At 35.4% G+C, this 13,704-nt stretch overlaps 1 protein-coding gene across 1 annotated transcript in view; it reads right to left on the bottom strand.

Moving 5' to 3' along the window:
* LOC150093305 (zinc finger protein ZIC 3-like) overlaps positions 1–9,047 on the bottom strand; it is a 29,566-nt gene extending 20,519 nt beyond the window's left edge. The window contains exon 1 of the mRNA XM_090414192.1: positions 8,138–9,047. Coding sequence (XP_090270318.1) covers positions 8,138–9,047 — 910 coding nt within the window. The remainder of the gene's footprint in view (positions 1–8,137) is intronic.
* Between the last annotated feature and the right edge of the window lie 4,657 nt (positions 9,048–13,704).

Genomic DNA, 13,704 nt, shown 5'->3' with positions numbered 1-13,704 from the left:
AGTATCTGCTATTTTTTGGTAATTCATATATTTCTTCAGGCCTATTTTTTTTCAATTTTACAAGAAAATATACTACAAGCATATTGCTCAGCCTATTTTCAAACACCAAACAAAATCCTTTAATTTATATTAACTAAAATGGACTGATATTAACGCAACTGACCAGATACTTGTGAGTTGAGTTGTCTAAGCTGGCACAGGCATGTTCCATACTATTCGTAATCACAAATGTACAGTTCGATCATAATATACATCCGATCCGGTCCTTTTTTTCCCGAAAGATAACGTATAATTATATCATGGTAATCAAAAATGTAATCAATGAATTTTTTTTTTTTTTTTCATTCTGGAGGAAGTTGTTCGAACATCCTCGCGTGCAATGCCGTTTATGATTACGAGAATGCAACTAAGATTTAAAAAAAAAAAAAAAAAAGACCCTGTATGTTATGTCTTTAGAACAAGTAAACCAAGAATAAAATCCTGTCATTGATATTGATTGAGATTCTTTCGATAACATTCTGAGAAAACGAAAAAGGAAATATCGAATACTACAGTAAGCACATGGCAAGGTTGCTTTGTTCGGAATTATTACCGAAGTAAGTAAGGCTATCAAGCCACGTATTATGTCTGTTAATTACGTTGGTTCTTCTTGATGATTTGCTTATTTTTCAGGAGGAAAGCAATTCAACCTTCGTATGGATGCCTCTTTAGTCGGAAAAAACGTGGGTTCGAATTCAAGAAAATGATGTTTAAAACAACATACAGGTAACGACCGCAGACTAATTAAAGCTAGCCGAGTATTTGTCCAGCAAGTATGAATAGTAGATCTGCTTTCTGTAGGCTAACTTTCGTCGAAATTTCAAACAATTCTTTTAGTCTCTAAGACTTCAGGAATCTTTGATTCTCATCTGATCACAGACGAAAGATGTGCAGATATAAGTCCATTTAGTGCTGAGGGTCGTGTTAGAATTAGATTATTTCCGATGGTGGGTGATTTTAGTCATCCTGTTCAAATTTCAGGCCGTAATTCCAAAGATCCAACCAACTTTTCATGCCCAATTGTTTATGCAACTCCATCCTCAGAATAAACTTATTAGTATATTAGTACAGTGGCTTATTTCATTTATTAATTTATATATGTTTTCGTGTTTTTATTTTTTTTCCCCCCACTTCAGGCTTCAAATAAGCAGGGAGGTGGTTACACCCACCTGGGGATGAAATTCAACATCCATCCCTATTCATGGCAGTCTTCCAACTTGCAGTCTGTTGGTTAAAGAGCGGATGCGTTTAACCACTGGGATAACCAGGCACGCACTGCCATTGTGGGTTCGTGTATCATTTTGTACGCACGACAAGCCCTTAATAAGGTGGGTTATCTTTCCTAAACTAAATGCCTCTTCTGTAATTTATTATCTGTATAATGTCTAGATATCCAACCCTATCCAGTTCTTCCTTCTCTTTTATTCTCTAATAATTCGTTTAGATTTAGGTGGCCCATATATCCATAGAATTTAAAACGATGCCCATAAAAAGAATAATTTGATAACAAATAGATTCACTCTTATCCTTAATTCTTTTTCCATTTTTTTAAAATCAGTCATTCAAAAAATATGAACGTTATATATCTGTTGTACGTGTATCCATTGTATAACAGATATATAAAAATGTACGGAGAAGGGGATATTATTAACATTTAGATCACCTTAGTAATCTTTGGCCTCTCGATCTGACTGGCGACAACATTTACGGGCCAGAATTAAGTTACACCCAAAGGGCGACCAACAACAATCGACGCAATTAAAAATTATCCTAGATGATTGAAATGTTAGATATGATCGTATTGAACACATGAGAAATAGATTCATTTGGAGGAAAATTCTTGATAAGAAACTAGTAATAAATGTACAAAATCATGTAGTACTATTATAGTATCGTGTACACTCTTTGAGAGTACATACGAAGGATTTGATGAGGAGGCGTTTAGTCAAACTTCAGTGATATCATTCGGTTTTCTTTTATACAAATATTCAGTACCAATATTCACTACTAATATCAAATGTTATTATTTTTCTATTTGTTGGAATAAAGAACATCGGAATGTTTTAAGAACGATGTAAAATTGCAAAGTTCCTAACAAACAATTAGTTTTAAATATAATTTCTTACATAAAATGTATGTTTATATAAAATGACTGGATAATCAAACCATTTGTAATATCAGATTAACATTCGTTTATTATATCACGTTCACTAACAGCACGAAAATTTAAATTTTTTTAATAGTTCAACCACTTCACCTACTTTTTCATAGCTATAATTCTCAAAATAAAGTCATAACTGTTTCATTCAAATCCTTATATGACTGACTTAAAGGGGCAAAGCAAGAATACTTTTCATCTTCCCCGTTATCTGCAGAGGTCAGTTTAGGGATAAGGTGTTATTGAGCTATTAAAACTCTGATCATGGCAGGAGGGTAACGACAATAGCCGAGCCTCAGTTAGAACTTCATTGGCTACAGCATTGCCATCCATTACCCTCCAAGGGTATTGGATGACTCTCTTCTGTCTCGTCCTTATAAGGACTGGCTTAAAGGGGCGAAGCAAGAATGCTTTTCATCTTCCCCGTTATCTGTAGATGACAGTGTAGGGATAAGGTGTTATTGAGCTATTAAGGCTCTGATCATGGCAGGAGGGTAACAGCAATAGCCGAGCCTCAGTTAGAACTTCATTGGCTACAGCATTGCCATCTTCCTTTATTTTATTGTTAAGTCATGTATATAAAAATATGGTGCTGTTATTTGAATTAAGAAACTTTTAAAAAATTTTTTACTAATTTTAAATTAAATTTATTATGGTATTTTGATAACATATTAGAATCGCTTATATTTTGTTAATTGTTTTATTGATAAAATTCAAATTAAAGTGAAGAAATATCATAAAGTGATATATGGGATAATGGTAACACGACTAATTTTCTATTTTTTTTAGCAGATTCGAATGACAGATTTGGAAAATCTAAAACTAAAATACAAAATATGAATTTTAAGCCATACATATTCGATGAAAACGTCAGCTACAAAAAATCTCCGCTATTGTCCAAAAAAACCGTATCTTGAATCAGAACTACTCATACACCTGAAGGAATTTCAAAAGAACATTCTTCTTGTAAAGATGATAAAGGAAGCTTTCTTCAGACACTGATAGAGAAAATATGCATATCTTGTTGCCCTGGCAAAGATAAATGTTTCAGCGTCTGTGTCCACATCCGGGAAAGGTACGTTTGTTCAGTGACCTTCGTCAAGGTCAGACCTTGAAAAAATTCTTGAGTCTGGTTTTCTAATAAAGTACTCATTGGTGATCGCCTATTGTTCGTTTTCCCTCAGTGTCACTCATAGGGGAACATTTCCACCCATTTTAAGGAATGAACATGGCCTGGTGAGGTTGTCTGTATAGTCCCGAAATATGTGGAGAATATTTTCATTGTGGGATTCGTCTACATTTACCAACCATTCCACTCGACAGCTTTATATATTTATTTTTTGTTGTTGTTAATTTACAACAAGTTCACCCACAAGTTTATAAATCCCGATGTTGATCTTCCAAGATAATTCCTCTTCTCCGAAAGAAGGTATAGGGGGGCGTCACGAAGGTCAATGCTGTAAGAATTAACTTTTACCTCCTGGAGTGAGATGAAGTAAAGTCGGTAGTTACAAGGAGCAAGAATCTTTCCCTTTCCCCCTTACAAAAATAGGGAACGCCTTCATTTGTCGCCTACGCTTAGTACCAAAACAGCTGTAGTAAGGGGCTAGTGTCCGCCATAACACACTATTCTTGGTCGGGGCCACCTGGTGGAAGGCAGTAAAAAGAACCTGATTCTTGAACAGATAGACCAGTCATAAGTTCGATTTACAGTTGGAATATGTAGGAATTTTAAAAACAAAATACATAACAATGATTCTACAATCCTTCACCACAGAAATGTCAGTTATTGGTTTAAGTAGCGATCTTTATGGTAGCAAAGTCGATATTCGTTCCTTTTCACCGTGGCTATTCAGCAACAGACTGATCGCATTCTATCTTACCGTTACAAACCACGTCAATATTATTCTAATTCACTACGTTTGCCAGATCAATAAAACCAGTGTCAGAAATGATTATCATTACTATCATTATTACATGGCACCTCTACGGAGTGTTAGGAATGAATTCTGCAGAGGTCCAAGGCCGTCTGAGATTGCTAACTCATCTTCAATTGAAAAGTCCATAGAAAGTTACTTGCGAAGTTCTCCAACTGAAGAACCCATGTTGCGTTGTCTTCCAAGAAAATAGGGAATACTTCTATGCAGATTAAATCACGTGCAAAAACAAACAAAGAAACAAACAAAAAACTGACATTCTTTTGTGATCTATTTTTCATATTTTTTGCTATTTTTTTATCATTGTTTAAGTCAACAGTGCGATTCAATGTCACATGTGAGAAGTCTGGAAAAAAAAATGCTACCTTTTTTTTTTTTTTTTTTAAATTGAAATATATATTATATATTACGAACGCCGAAAAGGTATCTGTTTTTGATCTCTCCTATTATCTAAAATAAAGTCGAAATAAAGTCGTGATTTTCTGTTGAAAACCGGCTCTCTCAGAAAAGCAAATGCCTTCACATACCATAAAAAACTCGTTTTTTTTTAAAGGTATATAATGATAACAATCGCCTAGCCAACTAACCTGTTGGCACACTAAGAGCATTGGGGAGAGGATGAAACATTTTGTTTTCAATAAATTCAGGGAATGACCTTGTTAAATTTCTTCCTTGTACAGGGGCACAATGTTCACTGAATACAATATGCACTTCACCTTATCTGTGATCTTCTGTAACTTCCCGCTCCCCTTTGAATGCTATTAAAAAGAAATTGAAACATTCCGTTTTATTACGAGGGACACCTTAGAAAAATTTAATTATTCACCAATTTTGGACAAGAAGCAAAGTATTAAAGAGAGAGGCAATCTTTAAAAGTATTACTATCTAAAAAAATAGTTGTGCAGTTAAATTATTTATAAGATGCGCACTAACACATTCCCACGTCAACCTACTGGAACATATTTATGACTACAAAAAATAATTCTTAAAGGAACTGGGAGATGGATTGAGTCCTTGACTCTTTATCCCGTCATCTGAATGAAGATAATCTGTGTGGATGGAGTGTTATTGAGCTAAAAAGCTCTAGTCATGGCTGAGTAACGGCAATAGCCGAGCCTCAGTTAAAACTTCATTGGCTACAGCATTGCCATCCGTTACTCTGGAAGTCCTAAAAAGATCTGGGATGTTCATTTCCTGTATTCATCCCTAATCAACACAAAAAAAAAAAAAAAGTGGGTCCGATAAAGAAATTTAAATAGAATTATGACATGAAATATATAATGGTGTATTTGTTATTTCCAATATTTTAAAAAATTTTTCAATATTTCTAAAATTATTTAAGTTTTAAATATAATATAAATGTTAACATTAATTTCTATAGATAAATTACTTTTATAGTTATGGTGTCTGACATCTTTCCTAGCCAAATTGTTAAAGAAATATTTGATATAGTGATAATATAAATGAATGATAATACAACAATGAATTGATCTTTTATTTTAAAAAGCATTATCGATTCTACTCATTTTCAAACAGTAGCTTTCCTCATTGATAAACTAAAGTACAATTATTTGAATATAATTTTTGTTATATAATAATATAGTACGTTTAACAATTATTTTAAAAATGTATTTGTAAATACACATATTTATATTGAAATATAATTAAAATATTCTAACAAGGTAATCCTTTTATTAATTATAATAAGTTATGTATACATTTTAATCATTATTAACGTAATTTTGTTCTTATTTTACACTACTATTCACTTCTGCGAGTAAGGATATTTTATCCCACTATTCACTTCTGCGAGTAAGATTAAGAATTAAAAGCTAAGGTTGCAACAACTCGAGTGGGAGTTTTGCAGATCCAATTCACACCCTCTTCGGTAATGAATTTCGTAGTTTTGTGAGAATGCAATTGTCACAACTCCGACAATCAATTTGTCAAAGCGAAAGTGATTGTCAGGAAAATACAACTTACCACCATTGTCCCTAAGGGATAAGGGGGTGGGTGGGAGAAATCACACCTTCCCAGGATATGGAGTGGTCGTTTCTACCCCTGTTTCAATGGAATATTGCCTACGGGTAAGCTGACAATTGTCCATGCTTAAAATGCGTCCTCCCCTCAATATCCACACCCACTTACGGAAGGAGATAATTAGAGTACGACGGGAGGAAACGAGGGAGTGGTGGTTCCTTGGTTAAACAACTGCTTTAAAGGCTAAGGGGGTGACAAGTGAAAAGTCATATATATCTTTCGCTAGTAACTTTGTCTTACTAGGTTCAAAATTAGGTTGAGAAATTAGACACTAACACTACCCACTCATTCATCCAATCTTTTTACAAAAGACTGTTAAAAAAAAAAGAGAAAGAAATATTTGGAAGATGCTTCAATTGACTGGAAAAAAAAAAGTAAAGTAAACGAATTAGCACCGATGAGTTCCATACATTGAAATGTCCAAAAGCCACGGCCCTGATATTACTAATACTATTTGAAGTCTTCGAACATACATGACATAATTTTGTTTCCAGAATTATATCAACATAGTACTATGAAAAGTTGAATATATAAAGAATATACAATTAGGGGTTATTCTTGTTAAAATTATTTCACGCTAAAATGTATAATTTGTTAAATTTGTAATAAATATCGATTATTTAAACAATATCTCATCAGTTACCCTTCCATAAGTAAGAGATATTTACTTATGGATAGGGTAACCTATTGGGTACTTCATGTATAACGTACCCAATTATTTGCAGAAATTTATAATTATCCGACAGAAACTAAACTATCCCCTAATTGTTTTGAGCAGTGTCCTACGGTACAGATTATCCCATGAAGAGTCTAGTACTCAATTCTAATATATTTTGAAGTCATCCAGGACTGATGAGTATTGGAAGACTTATTTATTACTGGAATAATTCTATGTTCACATTTCTTTTTCAATCCCCCAGTTCTTGTAAAATGCTATGAAGAGTCAAATATTATGCATACGATGCAACACAATCTTTCTTATATTCTTAGTTAATATTACAAATAGGTATAATATTATTATAGACTCTGGGATATAAATATTGCTAACATAATTTCCAGAGCTAAAAGCATACTTTTTCATATGTCAATTCTTATAGCACTATTCAAAGGAAATTTCTGTCCTTTTTAACTCGAGTATGTGTAAATTAAAGAAGCCAAGAAATTATAATTATAATGCTTAACATTATACACACCCAAAACGATGTGTGCTTTGTATTATGGGATATTAAGGCAAGTGATGTGAAGTCATTAGCCTCTATATACAAGTTGCCAATTGGTGAAATTACTTCACGTGCAAACTCTGTTTGCTTACACTTGGATAAAGGATAAAACCAAAGATATAATTTCTTGGCATCTTTAATTTATAGTATAATGAAGTCAATGATTTTAACAATTATCTATATTTAATCCAGAGTATTATAATAATATATAACACCTTTTGAAAACTTGTATGTTGTCAAAAGGGGTCACACATTATTGTTCAAGTGGATTCGACTGATTTGATATTAATTCACATCGGTGTACTCACTGATTCAGATTATTTTCATATGTCATGAATGATCTCAATATTACAAGTGTTTGGATTTAACAGTTGGTAACACTGATCACACTACTGACCTACTTTATTTACCAAGTTTCTTTTATTTCTCGATTAATTTAATTTGCGGACTTCACTGATTGTTTATTATCTCTATGATTAATTTGATGATGACTTTTAGGATTAAGCATTTTAAGGAATACTTTGCTAATTACTAAAAGAAGATACATGCAGTAGACATCAAAGATTTCTGCATGAGGGCGGAATTGCCCTAAAAGAAAATGCTTGGGAACATTCTTTTCCAAAAGAAGGGTTTCCTATCCGACCACTTAAGCAATTCAAATGTGAATATTGCCTTTACGCAATGGCATTCGTTAGAAGGAAGACTAGAAAGTAGAAATTATGGCAAAAAACTGACTGGCTTACCTGTGTGGGTCCTTTTGTGGATTTTGAGGTTCTCGCTCCTGGCAAACACTTTCCCACAACCTGGAAAAGGACACGGGAACGGTTTCTCTCCGGTGTGCACTCGAATGTGGTTGACTAGTTTGTATTTCGCCTTGAAGGGTCGCGAATTTCGGGCACAGTCCTGCCAGAAACAGGCGTGGTTCGTACACTCGGGTCCCCCGACGTGTTCAACGGTGATGTGGGTCACAATCTCGTGCATGGAGGTGAACGTCTTGTTGCAGGGTTTCTTTGGCGAAGGTTGGTCTTGGTCAATCCACGAGCAGGTCATCTCTTGCTTGATAGGCTGTCGCATGTATCGGAAGAACGCTCCGGGCCCGTGAGGGGTCATGTTCATGTGGCCCATGTTCATTCCGTAGGTGCCGGCCAGGTGATCCGTCCTGGGTCCGGCCATTTGGTTGAAAGTGTCCGTCCTGCCGTACATATCCGTGCCTGGCAAGGTCAACCGCATCTGGCCGTTCATGTGACCCGTGTGATGGGCGGCCGCGTGGTCCAGACTCGGGAAGATCACATGGGTGGTGGTCGGGTCGTGGTGGGCCCCGTGATGGAGGGCCGCCGAAGAGGGTACGAACATTCCATGATGGGCGGGAGTGTTGCTGGTCAGTGCGTCGTGGGTGGCGAGACTGCTGGCCAAGGACGGCATATGTTCTCGGCGCAAGAGAAAGTCCCTCGCCGCGTAGCTCCCCACGTGGCCATGGTGATGGTGCGCGTGCGAATGTGGGACTCCATAACCGTTCGCTTGGGCCGCGCCGAACTGATGGTTGGCCTGGGAATGGGCCGCGGCTGCTGCGGCCGCCGCCTCGCCCATGGCATGCTGCGGGCTCAGCTTGATGGCCCCCGCCATGTGGGCCGTGTCCATGAAGGGGTTCAGCATGTCCGTGCCTTGTTCCTGACCTCCGCGGTGGTGCACTGCCGCTACGGCGGCCGCTGCAGCCGCGGCCGACGAGAACGTGAAGCCGGCGGCCGCCGCCACCCCGTTCAAACCCGGATGCACGTGCGAGTGGGCAGCCGTGACGTCGACTAGACGGAGTGCCGGGTTCCGTTTGCCCAGTCCATGTTCCATAATCGTGCTACTTAAAGTTTGTGTCATGGTCTCGGCAGTTGGCCGCGTACCGAATAAAAGGAACGCACCGTCGGACGCGGTACAAGTCCTGGCGATTCGTTTGTTTCCATGAGCTTGTTAGGATCCCGCTGCGGACGCGAAGCTGAAGGCTAAGACGAGCTGTCGCTGATTGAGCGCCTTCGTGCTGGGAGGTGGATCCCGTCTCGGTCAGCCAATTAGACTGGGGAGTCGTGCTGAGTCGCGTGCCGTGAGGGGGCGGAGCAACCGCCGGGAATAACGTCAATCATAAACCACACGTCGCTTATTGCCAGGAAATCCGAAGCGTCACTCCTCTTGGACTACACGAGTTCCTCGAGTCAGTTGGTCTTTCTCTTCTCTCCCCGTCGATGCCCTCCCTCCCTCCGGCTACGCTTGTGTTGTCACAGCAACAGTCACAACTGCAGTAACAATTCAATTTTCGTTGATCGATGTGTATACACTTAATTATGCATGTTACCCACGACTGCTGACCGCTCAGGAAACTGGATGAGGTTTGCCTACTTCCCAAACCCCTGCAACAAAGTCTACATGTAATATAAAGGAGTAGCAACCATCAAGTTTTCGAAAGATCAGAAAGATGTTATTCCTCCCTCTGCCTATATATTTCACACATGAATAGTCCACCAATTAAAACCCCATAAATCAACTAATTAGCCCCATTTAACCTGCATGGCATGTTGAGTATAGCCGTGGTCCTATTGAGCAAAGAAATCTATTATTCCGGGAGATGGCTATTAATGTAATCACGCTAATTGTATATACATAAAGAAAATCAATGAAATCTCCTTGAGAAACTATTGCAACAAGTTTCAGTTCAGTGCAGCGTATTAATCCGGAACATTAGCAATTCAAGGAGTCCTCCTACCACCCACGGAACAATACATACATCCGTGTGCTAATTACGGCATTAAAAAAAAAAGTAGAAATAGAACAGAGATGTCGCTTCCATCCACTTGTATTAGAAATACAGGGAGAATTATTTGTGATAACATAATATGAATTATGTTATCACAAAATTTTATTTTTTGTATAATTTCCTGTTGTTATACTTTCTGGAGTAGAAAGTACTTATTGCAACGTTAATCAAAGAAGAAAAGTCGAAAAAAATTTCCACCTTTATTACCATAATTAGCATGAGATATGATATGATGTAAAGTCCTTTTCCTTATATAAGGACTTGCTTAAAGGGGCGAAGCAAGAATGCTTTTCGTCTTCCCCAATATCTGTAGAGGATAGTGTAGGGATAAGGTGTTATTGAGCTAGTAAAGCTCTGATCATGGGAGGAGGGTAACAACAATAGCTGAGCCTCAGTTAGAATTTCGTTGCCATCCATTACCCTCCAAAGGTATTGGATTGAATGAATCAATGACCGCATTTCACGGTCGATTGATCCCCATTCACCTATGATGATATAAAATCTGGACACTGCCATAATTAACATACTATGATATAAAATTTTGAAAGGTGTTTCTGCTATTTTTAAATATTTAATAAATTTTATCATATATTTAGAGATTTTTTTAAATATCTAATGAAATATAAGTTGCAAATTATTATTTCTAAATAAGGTTTTATAAATTTGATAAAAATTGTATGTCGGAAAATAAATTTGCCTTGGTTAAAATTGATTCTTTGAACACTGATATACTGTTACTAAACACAAATTCGCTTGATACAATTTTCTTCGCTTTCCTTTCAAAGAAATTGTGAATACAAAATGTGCGTGTGCTTTATAAACTGTGAAGTAATATGTATGTAAATAGTGATTCTCTGAGTGTGTTTAGGGAATACCTCTATAGTTAAATTGCATTTAGCACTTTTATTGCGTACCAAGATAGAGCATAGATTGCAAAAGATCTTAAAATACTTCCTGATCACGTGATTGTCGTTATTGGCAATCGATGATTCAAACGCCATCTAGAACATAGCTTCTAGAAACAGATAATACAACTTCAACTAATTTGCGGTTATGAGCACCGGGAAATAATACATAATACAAATGAGAATAATATAAATATACTTGCTGTATTAAATAAATATAATTAGTAACATAATAGCCGAGTTTTTGCAAAAGCATTAATACTATATCTTATAATGATATAAAATCATTAAAGGTGTTATTGTTAGTTTTTAAATGTTTAATATGATTTATATCACATAATGTTTAATATGATTTATATCATATAATGTTTAATATGATTTATATCATATAAAACATTTAAAATATATTTAAAAATATACTTAAATATTTTTAAACATTTCTAATGAAATATAAGTTAAAAATTATCTTTCTAATAAATATATTTGTATTAAAAGCAATAATAAATATTTTTTAAAATAAATTAAAATAATTAATGACATATAAGTAGCTACGTGATATCCTTTTCCTAACTAGTATTTATTTGTATATAATTTTGTGGATTTTCCCGTCTGTTTCGAGTCGATTTTGCTAACTTGCAGGATTAAAACCCGAATTTCTAATAATAAAATAATTTTCCCTACTTGCCTCTCAAAAGATCGAGTACTCGGGAATCGGCTGAAAAGGGGTGTATTAAAATTCCTCTAGTCGGGGATTAGAATCGAACTTGTAGTTCTTTTACAAAAACTTTCTTTCGTTTAGAAAACTAGTGCCATGGAAGTACCTAAGCAAGGAACTATAATAAGTGCATTTCTTGATGATATAATATTAAATAAATAAATTATATTAATTAACTCCTCTCAAATAATATGATGATAAAAATAAATAACATTATTTTATATTCCTTCATTTTTTTTTTTTTTTAATTTTATAAACGAAATTCTAAGAATTTTTGAGATAAAATAAACTTTTTTTGATGGCTTTTGATAATTTGTATATGATTAACGAAAAAATCAAATTCGTTCTTTTATTGAATGTGTAGATAAAGTAAGGATTTTCCTTTTTAAAATACAATTTTAACTGCCATTTTAAAGAACAGAATTTAAGTTGTCTCAAAGAAAAGGGGAAAAAAAAAAAAACTGGACGTATTAGGTGATCAGTTATAGATATACTTACGTAAGTGAAACATATTCTCCAATTAAGCAGGTAAATTGGATTTCTAGAAAGCTGTAATCTACGTATAAGGTCCAAGTAGATCTGGCTTTATGAAAATTAGCTTAAAGATATATTGACTTAATCTTAAATCTTAAATATATAAAAAAAAATCTTAAGATATTAAATCTTGTTGCAACCATTATATTCTTCAACTTCTCTTCAAGGATTAGGCATTTGCCTGTTCCGGTTTCACTGGTCTTTCCATCTTGGCGATGGGCTTCCTCTTTCTCTCTTTCCCTTTGGTCTATATCTATCCATCTCTTTTTGTAGTCGATATCTTTCCATCCTAAATGGATGTTCTTTCCATTCTCTGTATATTCCTTGATATTTTCATTTATATAATAAATATCCAGTACTTTTCTGATGTCTTCATTTTTATATAGTCCAACTGTGTGCATCCTTTTATTGCTCTTAAAAATCTCATTTCTGCAGCTTGTATTTTGCTTTCATTTTTCTTTTTAACCGTCCATGTTTCTGAACCATATAACAGAGTGGGAGTGACCATTACTTTATAAAAATTTAGCTGAGGTTCTCGTATTTTTTTATTATTATTATTTTTAATGATAATTACCTAATGATAATTGGCGACATAAACATAAATATTGCAAACGAAAACCAGAACAACACTGTACAATACCTAGATACACTATCCATGTATAATCTAATACCAACAATAACATCATGTACTAGAGAAGAAATATTCGGAAATACTATCACTGCTTCCGGCCTAGATCATATAAACGTCCGAGCAGCACCAAACAGTTACACTGCATCAGTCATAAAATGCAAAGTAGCAGACCATTACTTCACTGCTCTAAACCTGCACACAAAGACAATATCATATCCACGCAATGTTCCACAGAAGAAAAGCGACAGAAAACAATAATAAACGAAGAAATAGTCAACCACGAAATAAGAAAAGCAGACTGGGAACACCTGGCATCAGATTCAGCAGATATCTTATACAACAACATTAAACTCACACTGGAGGAAATATATAAGGAAGCTACAAAGAAAGTCCGAATTCGATCAAAAACAACACACAATCCTTGGATAACACAAAACTTAATCCTAGGAAATAAACAGAAAGGACGCTTTATGGAAAGAATTAAAGCGATATCCAAATAACACAGCTTTAAAAACTGAATATAAGATAACAAGGAATCGCCTTACAACACAAATCAGAAATGCAAAAACAAAGCTACTACAGAGACAAAATAACCTCCGCACAAAACAACATGAAACAAACCTGGCATCTGATCAATGAGATGCTAGATTGTGTTCCCAACACCACCGCCTCCGAAACCATAAAACACAGCTTCGTGAAAGACGCAAAACCTATCCAACAACTAACAA

Source organism: Typopeltis vanoorti, chromosome 24 (assembly GCF_054136105.1).
Source record: "Typopeltis vanoorti isolate ZY-2024b chromosome 24, IOZ_Tvanoo_1.0, whole genome shotgun sequence".
Lineage (NCBI taxonomy): Eukaryota > Metazoa > Arthropoda > Arachnida > Uropygi > Thelyphonidae > Typopeltis > Typopeltis vanoorti.
This window is presented reverse-complemented; position numbering and strand designations above follow the sequence as displayed.